This window comes from Callionymus lyra, chromosome 5, assembly GCF_982586985.1.
Source record: "Callionymus lyra chromosome 5, fCalLyr1.hap1.1, whole genome shotgun sequence".
In the NCBI taxonomy this organism is placed as follows: domain Eukaryota; kingdom Metazoa; phylum Chordata; class Actinopteri; order Syngnathiformes; family Callionymidae; genus Callionymus; species Callionymus lyra.
The window spans coordinates 15,939,002-15,957,306 of record NC_141822.1 but is presented as its reverse complement, the minus strand read 5'-3'; the positions used below and the strand labels follow the sequence as shown (position 1 = coordinate 15,957,306).

General features: G+C 38.4%; 3 protein-coding genes across 3 annotated transcripts in view; 1 reads left to right on the top strand and 2 right to left on the bottom strand.

Annotated features, from left to right (window-relative positions):
- The window catches only part of LOC148079524 (poly [ADP-ribose] polymerase tankyrase-1-like), a 67,026-nt gene extending 62,974 nt beyond the window's left edge, over window positions 1–4,052 (bottom strand). The window contains exons 1-3 of the mRNA XM_087791113.1: window positions 3,632–4,052; window positions 3,357–3,472; window positions 2,014–2,122 (exon numbers count right to left, since the gene is read on the bottom strand). Of these exons, the coding sequence (XP_087647239.1) occupies window positions 2,014–2,122; window positions 3,357–3,472; window positions 3,632–4,052 (646 nt within the window). The remainder of the gene's footprint in view (window positions 1–2,013; window positions 2,123–3,356; window positions 3,473–3,631) is intronic.
- A 2,845-nt stretch (window positions 4,053–6,897) lies between these two features.
- LOC148079523 (claudin-23-like) lies at window positions 6,898–8,104 on the top strand. Its single transcript, XM_087792489.1, has one exon. It carries the CDS (start codon window positions 6,980–6,982, stop codon window positions 7,778–7,780), a length of 801 nt encoding a protein of 266 aa, XP_087648615.1. The 5' UTR covers window positions 6,898–6,979; the 3' UTR covers window positions 7,781–8,104.
- A 3,254-nt stretch (window positions 8,105–11,358) lies between these two features.
- Window positions 11,359–17,786, bottom strand: LOC148079522 (uncharacterized). Its single transcript, XM_087792488.1, has 5 exons — window positions 17,177–17,786; window positions 16,988–17,093; window positions 13,583–13,884; window positions 13,201–13,270; window positions 11,359–11,970 (listed from the first exon to the last, which is right to left on the bottom strand). The coding sequence occupies exons 3-4, from the start codon at window positions 13,864–13,866 to the stop codon at window positions 13,228–13,230; spliced, it is 327 nt and encodes a 108-aa protein (XP_087648614.1). The 5' UTR covers window positions 13,867–13,884; window positions 16,988–17,093; window positions 17,177–17,786; the 3' UTR covers window positions 11,359–11,970; window positions 13,201–13,227.
- Between the last annotated feature and the right edge of the window lie 519 nt (window positions 17,787–18,305).

Here is an 18,305-nt window from a genome sequence, read left to right as displayed (position 1 = left end):
ATAGTGACATGACTCCTGTGTTTTACTTATGTGTCTTGATCTTTTAAAGTATACATTTTAACATTATTTTTAATTGTTAAAGTGCTTCATGACCCTGGTCTAGAAAAGCACTTTACAAATAACCTTTACTTACTTACTTACTTACATAATTCAAACATGTTTAAAATAAAATGTATTCATTAAGTCCTTTATTAAAAGCTCATATTCGTATTTATTTAGATACATTTAAAAACATTTTAAATTCAGTGTCTCATCTAGACACAGAAGCACTAGGGGGTTTTATTTTTCGCAGTATAGTGTCAGCTCAGTAGAAACTTGGCTACAGAAACCACTCAAACCACAAACCTCAACTTGCTTTTCAAGAAACCCACATTATTGTACCGACTATATTCCAGCTCCACTGTAGTTACGCACAGAGTTGACGACACAAATAAGCTCTTAACACAAAATCTTGTCTTGTACAATGTGGCGGCAAATCTCTTACATCCCTGGCGTCACCTCATCAGTGATTACAATCCACAAAGTGGATTTAAGCTTCTGCATTATCACAAATACCCTGTCTGTGAGTATAAAACTAGATAAAACTTTGCTCATATAGAACTCCTAAGTTGTAACCTTTATTAATGGTCATTTTTACTATCTTCAGCACAACGTAACATTTACGCTCTGCACATTAAGGAGGAAGACTCATTTTGAAGTACATAAAAGTTTACCACTGCACAAGTGACGCTTTGTTTCTTAAAGGAATACTTTTCACTTAAAAAATCCTAATATTTCTTATCTGTTGAATTGAATTGTAGCCTTGACACGAGAAAGCTTCAACAGAAGAGGGTTATATCTGGAGGCATTTGGATGTGTTTTGGTCTTTTGAACGTAGAAAACAGAGCCTTATTTGGACATGCATTTGTGCCAGAATTTGAAGTTGAAGTTATTACTTTATAAAGTTCTCCATCGTCTTAAATCTCAGCAAACGAGAGGTCACAAGAGTGGAGTCCCTTATGACGTAATAATGGGCTACACTCCTCCAACCAGCTGTAATCAAGCATTGCTTTGTTTATACAAGGAGTCCCTTAAAGATGGAGACTTCTAGGATTGATGATGTGCGTTGAAAAACCTGGATGTTTGACCAATCACAGCAGAGTGGGTGTGGTTGGGCTAAACAAGATTTAATCTCCAGAAAAACAAAGTGTTTTCAGTGGGCAGGGCTTAAGAACATTTTCTAATGTAAATAGTACAATGAAAAGAGAGTTTTGTACAAACAGACACATACTGATGAGTAGAACAGAATCCATTTAAGACACACTTAAATCAACCCATTAGTTGAAGTTTAAACAAGCGTCAAAACTCGCACTAACTAGAGTCTTCACATTCACAAGTGTTTTTCAAGCAGCACATCTCAAGCTTTTAACTAATTGGTACTGAAGAGTTCACCGAGGTCACCTCAAAGGCTACTGGTTTGTTACGAATGCTACAGATGGTTCACCAGATGAAAGATAAACTATCCTAAGTCCTAAGACTAACTGTCCTGATGGACTCATCCAAGTGTATTTATCATACATTCATATGATCTGTTTAGAGGAGCCATCTTAGTTTTCTGCTCCACCTCGCCTCAAATCCATCACGTCAACATCCCTTCTTTGAGCTTCAATACTTGAGATGAAACCAAAGGTTCTCTCTCATCTTTTTTCACTTTTATGGTTTCATCATAAATTCAGAGCGTTGAGTACGAAGCGACTGTTGCCGAGAGAAAGACGGCTGCAGGTTCAACGTAGGTTCATGTAAACTGAACTGTTGATTACCACAAATAGGTGAGTTAGTCTAAAAGAACGCAACAGTACAAATAAAGAAATAACAAAATGACTAAAGATGTGAAATAAATCCTGATCCTCTCACCACTAAGTAAAAACCTCAACAAATACCAGCTTCTACATCGTCTTCCACTACAAATTCAAAAGCCTCAAAATAATCTATATTACGCTAACAAAACAGAATTGGCTCTTTCCTGGTACTTACCAATGCAGACGTCTATCTTTCCCTTGATGGCCGCTTCATGTAGGGGTGTGTAATTCCAGTTGTCGCGCGCGTTAGCATCGGCCCCCTGACACATCAACAAGGAGACCACCTGTTGAGGAAAAACAACATGAAAGAAAAGGTTTTCGGCTTAAAATAACTTCAACATTTTCAGTACAACAAGACACTTTTTTTTGGGCCAAACGGAAACTTTTGGATTTAATTGCTTCTTTTTATCCAACAAAGAATGACCAAATAGTGTCAGTAAAATGTGTTTGGCTTTACTAGTTCTAACTAAATTTGACTCGAAGGTCAAATTAGTAGAGCAGATAATAATTTAAATAAGAGTAAAGTAAAAAAGATATAATAAAAAGTGGCCAATGTTTGTTATTTATTAAAAATGACAAAAAATGGAAAATTTAAAAAAAAAGTTTTTTGACATTTAAAATGTGAATTTAAAAATGTAATGTAATTATTTAAAGAACATTATCGCACGATTTTTTAAACTAAACCTAGTTTAATAGCAGAGTAATTAAAAAAATACAATGAATGACTTGTTAGGTTAGTTTAGGTAGAACTTTATTGATCTATTGAGAAATTGTTTTTTCCCAATTAGACACAGCAATACAGCAATTATTCATAAAAGTAAAAATAAAAATAAGAACAAGAACAAAGAGAGTTGGGCAACACGGCATTGATAACATACACTACCTTTTACATTTAAAATTAATTTAATCTTGTATTAGTAGACGATGACGTAGAAGCAGGTCATTGACTAAAGTATTTGTTGAGGTTTTTTCACTTAGTGGCGAGAGGATCAGGATTTTGTTGTTTTTTATTTATACCTTTACGTTCCTTTATATACCTGCGCCTTAACTTTTTTTTTTTGTTTATATTCTGTTTATTAGTTGATTTTAAGTTTGTTGATTATGTATTTCTTTTTGTTGCTTATATATTATTTAATGTCTTAATTAATGTCTGTTTAAGTCTTTAATTGATTTAAGTGTTCAATGTTTGTCGTTAAAGTCCTCTCAACCGTATTCATGTTTTTCATGTGCATCGTGGGTCAGAGAGGACCACAATTTAATTGATGCTGCCTGTCTTAATACATCTTAAGACGTTTTTATTTGTACAGGATTGATTTTCTGGAACTCCTGTTGTGTTATCAGTTTTATCTTGATCTTTAAAGTATATACTTTATTGAAAATTGTTTTGATTATTTAAGCGCTTTGTGACCCTGGTCTGGAAAAGCACTATACAAATAAAACTTACTTACTTACTTACTTACATGCATATTTGACAATAAAAAATAACTTGAACACAGGGTGTTGGGAACAGGACGTTACCTCGGAGTGACCGAAGGAGCAGGCGTTGTGAAGAGGAATCAAACCACCGTCGTCCCGGGCGTGAACATTGGCTCCAGTCTGCAGCAGGTGGTCCACCACATCTCTACGACCAAAACCTACACAAAGTGCAACATAGCAACAAACAATGTTTACTATCAGTGAAAAAAGGGGGGAGGTGGAGGAGGAGGGGGGTCAGATGTTCATTTTTTTTAATGTGTATTTTTAAACCACTAAAATACATTTCTATTGTTTTCTGTTGATTTTCATGTGTTTACCTGCAGCAAAGTGTAATGGAGTAGATTTCCGTCCAGCCATGTCTTTCGCGTTCACACTCGCAGCATCCACAAGTTTCTTCACGCGGACTACATCCCCGTTGCGACAGGCTTCGAACAACTCCCGAAAAGTCCCGTTAGGACCGCAGCCGGGGCTCCCCGAGTTCTCGCTGTCGGCGTCGGGCGTCGAGCCGTCGGTGCTGCTGAAGGGGGGGCTCAGGCTGCTGGAGCTGCTCGGAGAGGCCGGGGTTCCCTCGCCTCCAGCCGCCGCCTCGAGCGCCGCGCCCTGGAGAAGAGGCCTGGAGTCGGTCGGGGGTCCCGGCTGGAAGCCCACGGGGCTGGAGGGGAGAGACGAGGAGCGGGGCGGGGAGGGAAGCAGCGAGGCGGACTGTTGCTGCTGAGAGGAGCGACGGAGCGTCGCCATTTTCACAACAGTCCCCACTAGCAACACAAACACCAGTGACAGCTTCCTGTCGCGGACAATACTACTTCCGGTCGTCTCTAGCTTAATTTATTATTGTTTTTATTTTTATTGCACGTTTTTTTCGGGTGATTAGAATCGTAAAGGATAAAAAAACTAGTATTTTTATAGTACTTTTGATTACGTTTTTATAGCGAAAACTTAATATCTCTCTTGTCAGTTCAATCGACTTATTAGCATCCATCCTTTATAAGAAATGTAATATCAGTCGTAATAAAATGTGTAACCATAAAAGGTAATTTGTGTTTGATCGTGACAAATAATAAAAGTGTAACTAGTAGAGAGTGGACGCTTGTTTCCCTCTAGTGGAGACGTGTTGTACTGACAAATTAAGAAAAGTAAAAAAACTTTTAGCGAATGTATGTAAGTAAGTAAGTAAGTAGACAATCAAAACAATATTCAGTAAAGTATATAGTGATGAACTCTTTAAGAGATCCTTATGCAAATATGTATTAGAAAGAAAAAAAGATTCTACATTATAATAACATATACATTGTATTTTATTTCACATGGGAATTTCCTTTCAAATGAAAGATTATGTTTGTAGCTAAAAATGATAAGTTGATGAATTATTCCAGCACAAATATATGTGTTTAACAAAAGAGCGCAACAACAGAATTGTATTATAAAATGATGAGTCATCAAAACATGACTTATTATAGATTGTTTAATCCTAATTTCAACCCATGTGAATTTATGAAATGGTGGCTCAGATGCACAGAGACTATTGTATAACTGTGGATTTTTATCTTGTAAAATATTCATTTACAGCTTTTACATACACACAAGAAGCGACTGAAAATGAGAAAACAATTCCAGCATCAGGACAAAAGAAAGACAAAAGATTCACATGTCATTCCCACAATTTAACCTATTTAAAAAACATTGTTGAGACTAAAATCTGGACAAAATTGTGAGGAAAAAACAACATAATAAAATATAGTTTATTGTTCTATAATCAAGGTTTACACTTTATTTTATCTGATTTAAGGATCATGTCATACATCTTGTCAAATTTAATGAAAGGTTTTTAAAGCCATTCTTTACCATGTGTCATACATCGTGTCAGGTTTGACAAGAACATAAGACGTGACTTCTATTCTAGTCATAGAAGCTGTGATTATAAAAGAGTCGGACGTCAGAAGCTGACAATGTGTCTGGTCGGTTGACATGCCGTTCATTCTTCTTTCAACCGTCAGCTTTCGTGTCAAAGATCAGCCTGAGAAATGATTCAAAAAAATATATTTTAAAAAGCAGATCAGAGGTGATTCAACATATTTAAAAAAAGACGAAAGGAACAGTTTTCTGTAGTGATGTTGAGGGTCAATGTAGGTCAATGTTCTGCCATCCTGATGCCAAAAATATATTTGATTTTGTACAATTTCTGTTGTGAGACTATTAAACACAAAAGAAAAGTGGAAAAGTTTACTCCTGCAAAATCATAATCTTGACAAAAAAACAAGAAATAATCAACATTTTATTGTTACTGTTCAGCTCTCAGACACTTTACTAGACCAGATCTTTGGTGTCAAATACGGATCCTTCAACTTATGTGCTGGTTAACCAGGTTATGGTGGAGTAAACTCAGTTACCCTTAGGGTTTATATAAATTTACACAATAAGCTTTTCAAATGACAAAGGGGTTCAATCAGTTTTATTTAACAAGAGAGCGCAACAACGGAATTCATTGTATTATAAAATGATGAGTCATCAAAACGAATCTTATTATAGATTGTTTAATCATAATTTCAACCCATGTGAATTTATGAAATTGAAAAAAGCAATTTCCCAAAGGAGACCACCTGAGGGATCAATAAAGTTCTACCTAACCTAACCTCACTTCAACAACTGAAGATTCCATGTACAGAGTGGAGATGTTATCCCTCTATATCTCGGTTTTTCACCAGTTCTTTCCTAAACTAGACCCCCAAAGGCAACTAGTTGAAACCCCGAAAACCACCCGACCTGTTTCCTTTACCCAGAGAACCAGACACGAGTCGACTGTCAGAGGTGTGAATACCAGACCGCCAAACAGGATTAACATCATTGTAAGTAATATATTTAGTTCAAGACAAATTTGAGATAAGGAAACTGCAATGTGACCTTTTGGCTGTTGCATTATGGGAAACACACGTTTTGTTTGTGTGTGTGTTTTTAAGAAAACTTATATTCTTAAAATAATGTTGTGGTTCCTTTAATATTTATTTCATCAGCTGAATTGAGTTCAAAATGAAACGACTGTGGACATTTATAATGTGTGGATATTTCTCATATTGATTATATTGATAAAATAAAAAATACACTTAAAAAAAGAAGTTAAATAAATAATATACACAGTGACTTTATCTTGGTCTTGTTGTAGTAATAATAATAATAATAATAATAATAAAAAGCAGCTTATATAGCACCTTTTAGACATTCTCTGTCAGAAGGAGGTGTACAAACAGAAACAAAACAAATGTTTAAAACAAACTATTTAAACTCTCTTTGGTTCTGTTGAGCCTCATTTGTAAATCACACATTAAAATATTATGGATCGTTTAACACAAATATAAATACACATTTTCAGATTGAGAAGTAAATATAAATCGCAATATAAATTCAAATTACTTAATTATATTGCATTTAAATCCACGTTTCGTTAGATGATTTATTTTTAAAAAGAAAAAAAAGTCGAAACTGCAGCGAGACACACCTGTCCCGCGCGGTTCCTAGGCGGACAGGTAGCCCCGCCCACCTCCAGGTTTCAGTCGGACTTGTTTTCAAAAGCAGCTGTCGAGAGGCTCGAGCTCTCAGACCAACATTGGCGGACTAAAGGACCGCATCATCATCTTCTTCACCAACATCAACAACAGCAACCCTCCGTCAACATGCCGAGGCGAACCGCGCAGGAGTGGATGCGGATCTCCATGAGGACTCCAGGCCTCCTGATCTTCGGCATGGTCATGGCCCCGTGCGGCTGGATCCTGAACCTCACCTCCACCGTGGCCCCCAACTGGAGGACCATCCACAACGTGCCCAACACGCCGCAGGACGAGCTGATCCAGCAGGGGATCTGGGACATCTGCCGGGCCAGGGACACCTCCACCAGCATCGAGTGCGGCCTCTTGGACACCACCTACTTCGGGAACCAGATCATCGACGTGGCCCAGGGTCTGATGGTGGCCTCCCTGGTGGTCACCCTCATCGGCCTGGCCGTGGCTATCCCCGGGGTGCGCTGCTGGAAGGAGACCCCCAACTGGACCGTAGCCGGTCTGGGCGGGATCCTGATCTTCCTCTCGGGGGTCATGACCATCATCCCCATCGCCTGGTACACCCACATCCTGGAGGAGGTCTCCACGGTGACCCCGTCGGCGGACGTGCGGGTGGGGTACTGCATCGTGCTGGGGTACATCGGGGGGATCTTCGAGGTCCTCGGGGGGTTCGTGATGTTCCTGGGGATCTGCCGGTGCTGCGGCGGGAAGAACCGCGGGGAGGTCCGGGTGGAGGAGGCCCGGGAGAGGTACAACCCGCCGCCGCCCCGCATGGCGGTCCCCAGTCTGAACCGGCCCCGCAGCACCGCCAGCAGCAGCGTGCCCTACACCAAAGACTCCCTGGACGACGACGTGTCTTTCCCGAGGGCCAAGAGCCCCGCGGCCCGGTCCGCCAACAGCTACGACGCGGACCTGTGAGCCCGGATCAAAAACTCTCCAGACTTTACTGATCAAATTTATTTTTTATTTTTAAATCGAGGGGAATAAGTGTTTAACAGAACAGGTGTTTAAAATGGAAACAAGTGCAATAAGAAATAGAAGGTTTTCAACAATGGAGGATGTTTTTTTTATTTTTTTATTATTATGTTAAAGCCTGAAGTTTTTTGGGTTTTTTTCTCTGTAAATACTTTTATTTCCTCTGACTTGTCTGTATATACGTTTATATTTTTAATTGCACTTATCATGTCTGGCGAGCAATGTTTGTACAACACACTGATTATTAAAGTGTTACAGAAATCTGCACTTCTGCTCATGCGTGTTGTGACGTCAGGACCGGAAACAAACCTGCAACAAACTTTTTTTTAACTTTATTTTAACATTAATATGTCTTCAAATCTACAACTAAAATTGATTATTCACTACATTTTATTTTGCTTCCGTGTGGGTATATTAGTATTTATTTATTTCACGTATACAGATAAAAAACGAGAATAAAATGTTAATATTAAGCTCAAATATTTTCACTTAAATATGAGGCTAATAAACTAGACAGGCACTTAGGAAGTGCATACCTCCCCCAAGGTGCTCATTTTAAAATGCCATTTAAAAAAAACACACCATACAACCAGAATCAATAAAACAACTTTATTTATTATTTGGCTCACATACACAAAAACAGTGATCCAAACTCTAGATTCCCTTATGGGTGACTTGAGCCTATCCCAGCTACTTAGGGTAAGATGCAGATGGAGGACCTGAACTGTTTTTTCCTCACTATCACAGGACACACAACCAGAACCTGGAGTATACCCACAAAAATCCCATTAGAACACAGAGAAGATGTGTGTTGTCTCAAACTGGATGCAAACCTGCAACCGTTACTGACATATAACCAATCCTTCAAAAGTTTCCTGGGTCCAGATGGAATGTCAGAACTGAATTTGAATTTGATCATATTTTCTTTGCCCCAATTTCCTCAAAATCTCATTCTAATATGTTCAGAATTATTTTTTCTTAGATTAACTCATTATTTCTTGACACGTCGGGCTGAGTCTTCATCTCCACGATCACGTCCAGGACGATCGTGAGAAAAAAGGATTTCGGTGGATAAGAACACGTGCGTTCATGGTTTTGTGCCCAAGACCGACAATACTGGTTTGAATACTTCTAGACAATACTCCTGCAGACACACCAGAACACACAACAAAATACCTGAGAAGTCCTGTTGTTGGAACATTTCTAAGAGATTCTTTAGCTGTTCAGTGGAGAAATACACAGAAATTAATTAAATTATTTTAAAATTAGAACATGATTTTCTTCAAGCGAGTCGTCGAACCGGATCAGGAAACGTGTCGGCGACGCTTCACTCGACATGATTTCACGCTTTACCTCACAAGCGAACCAGAAATGCAGTCGAGCCGGTCGAGTTCCTTCAGGCATGCGGTCGAACCACACCGGCTTTTGTGTTTAAACTGACTTCTCGTCGCACACAAGGACACACTGTCAGGAACAATCGTCTCTTTATGGAACTCACTCCCTCCGAGGTTCGCTCGGGCAAAAATGTCTAAGGGTTTGAAATCTGATCTAATGTCTCTGTACGACTTTGCTGAGAAAAACAATGTTTTATTCGAGAGATTCACTCTTGAAAAGTGGTTTTAATTTAAACAAATGTGTAGCTTTTCTCTTTCATATTAGCATAGTTAGCTTGTAGCTCTGTGTTAGCTGAACATTAGTATCGTTTCTGGCTTTAAAAAGGAAAATCAGAACGATTTATTTTCTAATAGAATGGAGGTTATAGAGAACATTCAATTATTAATAGAGTACATATAATATCCTTTAACACCAAAACACAAACACGTGGCTCTAGTTTTTTCATCTCTGCTTTCGTATCTGAACATCAGTTTAGGTAGCATCAGCGCTAGCTAAACATTAGCATTATTTTGTGCATTTCCGAGGGAAAATAAAAAAAATAAAATATAATAATAAAGTAAGGCTATGGTGAACATTCAATTATAAATACATTTACTTTCAATATTTAAAAAACATGATTTTCTAGACAGAAACTGAAAAACATGCTATGCTAGGTCACATCGAGATCTTTCGGACATCCATGACCATTTTAAAATAAAAAAGATTGTGATAAAGGTAAATAAATTTGTGTAATTGCAGAATTTGGTTATTGGGATGAAGAACTACAAAACTACAAAATTCATTATTTATTGACCGACTGTCACAAATGTTGGGGAAAACAAATATGTTGAGGACGAGACGAAGTCAACGCTGGAGGGATTTTTGTTGTTTTGAATGAAAAATTCTGTCTGGAAATACATATTAACACAAATCTAATAAACGGAACTTAAATATTTGTCTCCTGGTTTTATTGTAACAATGGTTCTCATGTTTCAGTCGACTGGAGCGACAAACTTCCTGCTGGTTCATGCTGGGTAAACACCAGTTGATACCATCTCGTCACCTGACGCCACAAGCAGTCAAACTGTGCAGGTGAGGCCGAACAAACGCACGTTTGGGCCAAATTCCGGAAGCTTTTTTTTTTTTTGAGAGTCCCTGGAGCGATTTAACGTTTGACATGAAGGATAACAATCTTTGACTGCATCAGTTTGTTTCCTCATGTTCTTTACATTCAGAAAAAAGTTCTGAAACAGTCGTGAACTTAAGTGCCATTTGTTTTGTAACATCACTCACATATAAATAGTAGTAGAGTTTAGACTAAATACAATGAGTCAACACAATTATTAACTGTAATCATTAGATCATTAGTCCACTAATCCAGATTCAAATTAGTGTGTAAGAGAGCAAACGCCTATGATGTCAACTAGAAATCTTCAGAAAGTGCAGGTTTAGCCTCTTTAGGACTTCAAAGACCGACAAGAAATAATGATCATGCCGACAAAGTGTGTAAAGAGACAATTTCTAGGGCAATTGGTGCGTCAGGCATGACTCAGGAATATAAGCTTGAGTCGGTTCACAGTAAGAATGGTGGGAGAGTGTTTACCAGAGACTAAAGGTGTTTTTAAATGCACTATATTTGACCCACAGGCCTCAAGTATGACCTGCATGTTAACCAGCGAGTGTCAACTTGAGATTTCCAATAAACGACGATCACGATCGATCAAATAATCACCAGTTGTTGAGACGAGATGGATCTGAAAATTCATTTATTTCGTTAAAACAAACTACAGAGAAAAGTACGACACTGTCGTGAGGACAAATGTAAAGACCGGACAAATTAATAAACCTGTGGAAAGACTCGACTGGGAATTAAACCGTAACGAGCAAAACATTAAAAACTATTTTTAAAATTCAATGGAGCTAAAAGGAACAGGTTGAGCTGCATAAATGGAGGGAGAGAGAGAGAGAGAGAGAGAGTGGTGGAAGAATTAAAAAATGAAGCAGGACAGGATTGAAGGTGTGAACATAACTTGAGCATGAGTGTGTCCCACAACAACCACAACAACTTGTAAACACAGGAAAGACAACATTGATTGCAAAAAGTAGGAGATACATGTGCATTTTATAAAAAAAAAACAAAAAACAACTTCAATTTTTATTCAGTCAGAGTTAAATAAGGACTTGACGGCAGCAGGTTGGCAGCTTCAGGGAGGAAATGGGAGCGAAAAAACATCAACAGTGAGTCACTGCACTTGTTTGAACACAAAGATAACTTGATACTCGACCACGACATCGAGCGATGAACGAAATCATCCGTTTGTTCGGCAGGTTTTTGGTTTTAAATATTAAAAGTAACAGACGACACACCTGTAGACTCTCGAGGCAGAATTAAGTTAAACCGACCAGAAACGCAGAACCAGCTCCGCCAACTCAAATATAACCCATGAGGGGAAACTGGTTTTAATTTCAATATTTGGGATTTATCTTCGGTACGTGACGGATCATCGTGAGCATCAACTTGTATTTCAGTGGTTTGGGTCTTGACTCGGCATTAAGAGGATCAGGATCCACGTTTCAACGGGAAGTCACTGGTGCGTTTGTGTGGCTAAGATTGTGCGGAGGTCACCTCAGGTCACAGTAAAGTGACAATACAGTGTTTAAAAAGATCAACAAAAAGTTCCCGCTCAGACAAACAAAGCGTCAGTGGAGTGTGAATGAATCCTGCCGGAGAGAAATGTTGCTGACATCTGCTGGATGACCTGTGTAACAACCACACAAGAAAAGAGTCAGTATTCACTTCAGTAATTCATTATGACGTTTTTATTTTCTTGATTCTACCTTTTTTAAAACTTTGGTTTTAGATTTATTTTAACCATTTAGCACTACGTTAAGCTTTGAATCGCTTTTACATAATACGTCCACTAGAGGGCAGCATTATAATTCTAAATATGCAACACAGAAACTGAGTTGGACGTGACGTCAGGTAGGAATTATTATTATTATTTTTTCTTTTATTACATTTAGTTATGTTTCCTTTGATGTTGTTGATATTGTATATCTGTTGTACACTATTAAATGTAGTGCAAGTTAAAAAAAAACATCAACACAAATGTGACTAGGAAGTGAATATATTAAAAAATATAAATGGAAATAGCTCTTAAATTAAAAAAAGGGAACTTTGTTCCGACAAGGAAGTAAAATCATTAGTTCAATAGGTTTCGTCGTCAGTACCGATACATTTCCAAATGTCTCTTCCTATTTTCACATCTTTGTCCGATGAAGCTTGAAAAAGTGTGAAAATCAAAATTGTCATGTTGCTAATAAAATACCTCTGTTGTCCATCAAGACGTCCGTATTTACGTTAATAAAAAGCATTAACTTGCACATGTTAGACAATCACAAAGCATCAAGTGGACGACTGCTCTTCTTGATTCACCCGAAGACGGTTTATCCGAAACACATTTGGAAATGACCTTTAATTTATAAACTATTAAAAAAAACGACTTTAGCCCAGAAAGTTCACGTCCGCAGTCGGAGGCTCTTCTGTCAAAGTTTCGTAACCGTGGCCCTCGAGTCAAAACACTCAAATCCCTGCTCTTATCAGAATCATAAAACTATTATTGCCAGCGTCTAAACTTTAAACTAGTCTTACTTTGCCTTATATTTTCACTTGAACCAAGTCTAAAGCATATCTCTGGTTTACTCTATAATATCAGTCGTGTGTTCTATTCATACCGATTTAGCAAATCCAATATATTATTTGTTCTATGCACTGTGACGAGTCAGGACTCACTTAAAGAAGGTAAACGTGTGTATATGTACTCAAGCTCATAACTATTGTTATTTTTAAAGTCATCAATATTTGCATCGACTTCTGATCAAATAGATTCCGGCTGTGATGTTTGGCAGTCGAGTTCGTCACATGCTCCTGAAGCTTCATTATCTGCTGTGGCGACATCTGAGGACGGAACTAGTTCCTCATAACGCACCTTTGTTGTTCTGTTGCTTCATGCAGCTTACATTGGAAATTTGTATTCCTGGCGAGCTTCCAGAGCCGCCCTGAGAGACAAGAAAAAAAAAAAATGAAATACAATATTGTGTAAAACTCTTGAAATGTTCACTCAAATTAATTAAACCAGTCAGTGTGTTTATACATGCATGTTAAATATGAATCAATCTTTAATTTATTTCAAACTTAAACAAGTTTAGACAGTGAAGCTTTGAGCCAAATCTAGATATTGATCGATAAGATGGAGACTGACATGACATTGTGTTATTATTGTGTTTGGCCCCTCTCTTGATGGAGTCTGACACTCCTAGACTACTGTATATAAAGTAATATTTAGATCCACGTTAAAGTCGCTCCAGTACCTGCGCTGCTTCTTCTGCCTCTGCCTCATCTTGGCGAGGATGAAGGCCACGATGACCACCCCGATGATGACGGCGACCACGCTCAGGGTCAGCGGCAGACTCAGCGACCCGTTGACGGTGTCGTCGCAGGCGTTTCCGCGGTAACCCAGTTCGCAGTCGCACAACAGATCGGTGCCACCACCGGGGGGCGGCACACACGACCCGTGGCCGCTGCAGTTCAGTTCGCCGCACGTCGGGAGGCTGTAGTCGATGCCTCGGGGCTGGGGAGGCGGGGCCGGGGTCATTGTGGTGGGATTGGAAGTCTGGAGGAATGAGAAGAGGATAGTCCTTTAAGAAACATCTTAAGACGTTTCCATTTGTTCAGGCTTTTCCTTGAATTTCTCGAACTGCTGTGTTGTTCTCAGTATTATCTTGATCTTTAAAGTATGTACTTTTTTGAGTATCGTTTTGATTGTTTAAGCGCTTTGTGACCCTGGTCTTGAAAAGCACTATATAAATAAATATTACTTACTTACTATAGTGTTCGTCAAACCATTGGATGAATTTTACTTCAACTGGGTGTGAAATGATGATGAAATTAATAGATTTAAGTTGATATTCAACGCGTTTCCATCGTCCCATAAAGCAGGGACCGGTTCAATGACAGCATTATTTTCACAGACCGGCCTACAGATAAAAACATTAAAAATCAATTGGCACAACCTTCAAAAACAAACGTTATGAGGTTAAAAATATGTCGCACTATAACTCGTGGAGATGCTCTCTCTGTCAATTACTCCAAGTGTCAAAAGGCACGTTCTTGTAAATCTGGTCTTTTTTCCAAAATTGAAACAGATTTTAAACAGTAACGATCAACACAGAGTCATCAATTAAATCTTTTTTTTTTTTTCTCTATGGCTCAGTAAGAAATGCCACACGGACCGGTACCGATCCGGTGGTTGAGGATCACACGCTTCAGAGTAAAGTTTTAAAGAGAAACAGGTTGCATCAACTTAAACCTCGCACCAACAGTTAACCCTTGTGTTGTCTATGGGTCAACGCGAACGACCTCCAGTGACCCCGAGATGACACAAGGGGTACCACAAACACATTTGTATTTGTGCCTTTGGGTCGCCTTGACCCTTAGCTAACACAAGTGCTAAACCCCGACTGAAAAAATGTACACTGAAATCCAGAAAATGGTGCTCGCACAAAAACATTCAGATGTACGAATGTTCCTTTTAAATCCCTATCAATGTGGTAATGTGTCGTAGATTAGTTCAGACGAGTTCCAGTGAAAATGTTTTCATATAGTCAAGGTTATGAAAACTAAATGTAACTTGTATTGACATTCAAGGTTTAGTAACAAACATGTTAAGATGAAATTTAACAAGAATTAAACAACAAATCAGTAACTTAAAGTACTGTGTAGTGATGATGAAGATTGTCTGATCGTCTCCGCGCTTCATTAGAATTTGAACCTAAACAACACACTCTTCTTATCATATAGAATAAGTGTTTTTTCCGTTTACATATAGTCATCACCTGATTATTCTTTTATATACATTTACATTTTTTAAAGAGTCATCTCCAACCATTCGACCACATGGGCTTTAATTTGAACCTGATCAGCTTCAATTCATTACAGAATCACCTTCACATCAGCAGTTATCAGCTGTCGGTCGACTGACTCTCGTAGTGAAGACGTAATGCGATCAAATGCGTATAATTTCATTCGTTACATTATAAAAACGAGCGCATCATTCCTGCACATAATTTCTGAATCACCTGAAATTAAAGAAACAATAACAGGATCATCATCAAGTACTTACGAACATGTTTCTCAATCCTCACACTGATGATTGAGAAACATTTGTTTGTAAGAACTTTGAGACACGTTTTTGCAGTTACACAAGTGGATATTACTTTATGATCAATATCGATCGTTCATGCGTCTCTGATGTGAACTTCTTAACATGACGAGTTTAGAATTAGAATGAGGAGATTGAGATCAGCTTTTTCTGTTGAGATATTTAAATCCAATTTTGGAGAAAAGCGATACAATCTATAAATTGGTTGATGTCGGTCTTGAATCAGGAAGTTCTGACCTTTTACTTGAGAAGCTAAAGTTGGTTATCAAAGGTAAACGTCTGCTTCGTCAGCGTCATTAATGGCAGAGAGAAAGCAGAGTTGAGCAGAAAATTAATGTGGCAAGATTTTCTATTCAGTTCTTTAATCGAGTGTTTCTTCTCAACCATCAACGCTCCAGAGGCGTGACATACACACATTTCTAGGAACTGGTGACACACACACAAATCCGCTTCTTTTGTCAGAGAGATTAACATTGTGCAGGATTTCCACTCTGTCCTGCGGCATAAATCAATAATACATCAACACGGAATCCTCTGGAAACTTCACATTAACTTACGAGCAGTCGATCACAAAAGGCGACTACGATAACGTGCTTCTCAAACTCTCCCTCCCCCACATTTTACATGCAAATTACCACATACAAATAAGGTTTGAACGCGGGAGGCAAGAATCAAATAAACCTTTGTTTTGTCTGATCAGGTAGACCGTGAGTCACAGGGCGACTCATCAGGATGAGCCATGAAGACGTTACTAAATACATTAAGAGGATGTAGTTGCAGCTTTAATATAAAGTCTGGTACTACAGTAAAACTATTTTTTTCTAAATAGAAACAAACTAGTTTCTATTTGTTTTCAGATATTTGTGATATTACTTTTGCACTTAACCATCATTTGGGCTAATGTAGGTTTTGCTCTTAAATATGATTTTGCACGACTAAAGTCGGCCTAAATGTTTTCAGAAGTTTCTGATTTGCAACATTTACAAACTCATTTTTGCTTTGATTGACGAGTCCTCTTAAGTGAAGCTTTTGTATTCACACACAGTTAAATGTGGGGAACCACAACGCATATTTTTAATCTAATAATGATGTAGCACAACTACCCATTTAATTTAAAGATGAAGGCGTGTTGACAAATGGCTGGATTGTAGGTCAATTTAAAATAAGGAAAGATTAATGAATCCAGTTTCAAATTTCACAAGTAGATAAATAAGGAAAAATGTTGTTTAAATTCATCTGAAGGATCATAAAAATGTAAAACAAAAAATGTAACTTTAAATAAACTTTAAATACAAGGACATACTCATCTTGTTTCTAGACATTTGAATACAGGACTTCTAAACAAACGTGTAAGGATGAGTCGAGTTCGCCTGAGGGAAGGAACTTCCCGACAGACTTGAGGCGAAGACTAAAAGAAAACATTTTGATGCCGCTTTAAAGAGATAAAATGGTATCGAGGCGACTTCCCGCGGGGATATTAAGGTCAGCAGGACACAAAGAAACGTGAAAGTAAAACGACATTAAATCACATCTAAATAATCAACAAAACACATACCTGGAGGTCGAGGAAAAGCAGCCGAATTCCACCAGTTGGGATTCAAAAGTTGCCAGAAAAAAGTTCAGTCGTTGACAAAGTTTAGTTCCTCCTTCGGTGTGAGAACCTAAACAATAGGAGGAAGAAAGACGAGACCTATGAATACCTGCCCTTTTCTCACAGACATAAAATGAACCCTCCACCCCTCACCTGTTTACCAGGGCTGACTCACGGCTACATTGAGCCCCAGCATGCGGCAACGCACGTTTCTTCATCGACTCACAACTCCTGCTAAACAAGGTAATCAAAATAAGACCCGCCCCCCAAATACATGCGAGCACATGCGAGACTCCTGTTAAAATAAAAAGGAAACACGGCGACATCAAAACACACCTTGACCTGGGGGCTTTTATTGAGATGCACAAGGTGTGTTTTAAATGGACACTGGGGGAGGGATGGGAGGGAGTGAGAGCAAGCTGGAACTTGACTGACAGGATCACATTCACAACAGCCGGCAGGAGTAGAGACCGTCAAAAATGTAGCAACTTTTCCCACACTTTTTTTTTTTCTTCCAACAACTTAATAACAGTCCATCTGCAACTTCCAAATCAAAAAGGGAATAAAAAAAAAATAAAATCTACATACCGATGAAGTTTTCAATGTGTCTGAGCAGGAACAGATCTCTGAAGAAACCCAACACATTTATGATGTAATCTGCCACCAGTTGCTGGGAATTAATGGAAAAAAAAAAAAAAAAATCAAGTGTAATCTTTTTATATATAGTTAAAATCAAACTTGGAGGACAAACATTCATAAATCGTAACAGAAAAAATGACCAAAATTAATTTAAATTATTAAATTAAATTATTAATTAAATTTTAAGTCATCTTTTGGCTTTGAAGCGATGCCAAATGGTACTAGTGCCAGAAGTAGTAGAAATATTTACATGTACAAGCAAGTTCACTGAAAAAGAAAACCACTTCTTGTGCGCCTCTGGCGTGGCCTGTGATCGGCTCCTCAAGTCGGCTCCTGCTAGAGTGTTAAAAAAAGTTGTTTATACCAATATTTTGCTAATTTCTCCAAGGATATGCCTCAAAAGTCTTACGGATCCATGATCGTGACTCTGTTTGGCATCAGAAATTTGATGGTTACTTTAACACGTGACAGTTATGATCGAGCGTTTCTTCCTCAGTTTCTCCACGACACGGATTCTCTGGAATATCAGCGAGAAGACGTGCCGCGGCTGCAGCTCGCCTGGACTCTGACGTCATTCCATTTGAAAACTTGATATGAACATTTAAGTCTCCAAGAATAAGAATGACATCAAATGTTGCTCTGA

What these genes read in the sequence shown, in the direction of transcription:
- LOC148079523 (XM_087792489.1), top strand. Translation starts at nt 6,980, where the DNA reads ATGCCGAGGCGAACCGCGCAGGAGTGGATGCGGATCTCCATGAGGACT.
- LOC148079522 (XM_087792488.1), bottom strand. Translation starts at nt 13,866, where the DNA reads ATGACCCCGGCCCCGCCTCCCCAGCCCCGAGGCATCGACTACAGCCTC. An exon ending in AGGCAGAAGAAGCAGCGCAG is followed by an intron (nt 13,271 to 13,582) that starts GTACTGGAGCGA and finishes CTTGTCTCTCAG; the next exon opens with GGCGGCTCTGGAAGCTCGCC.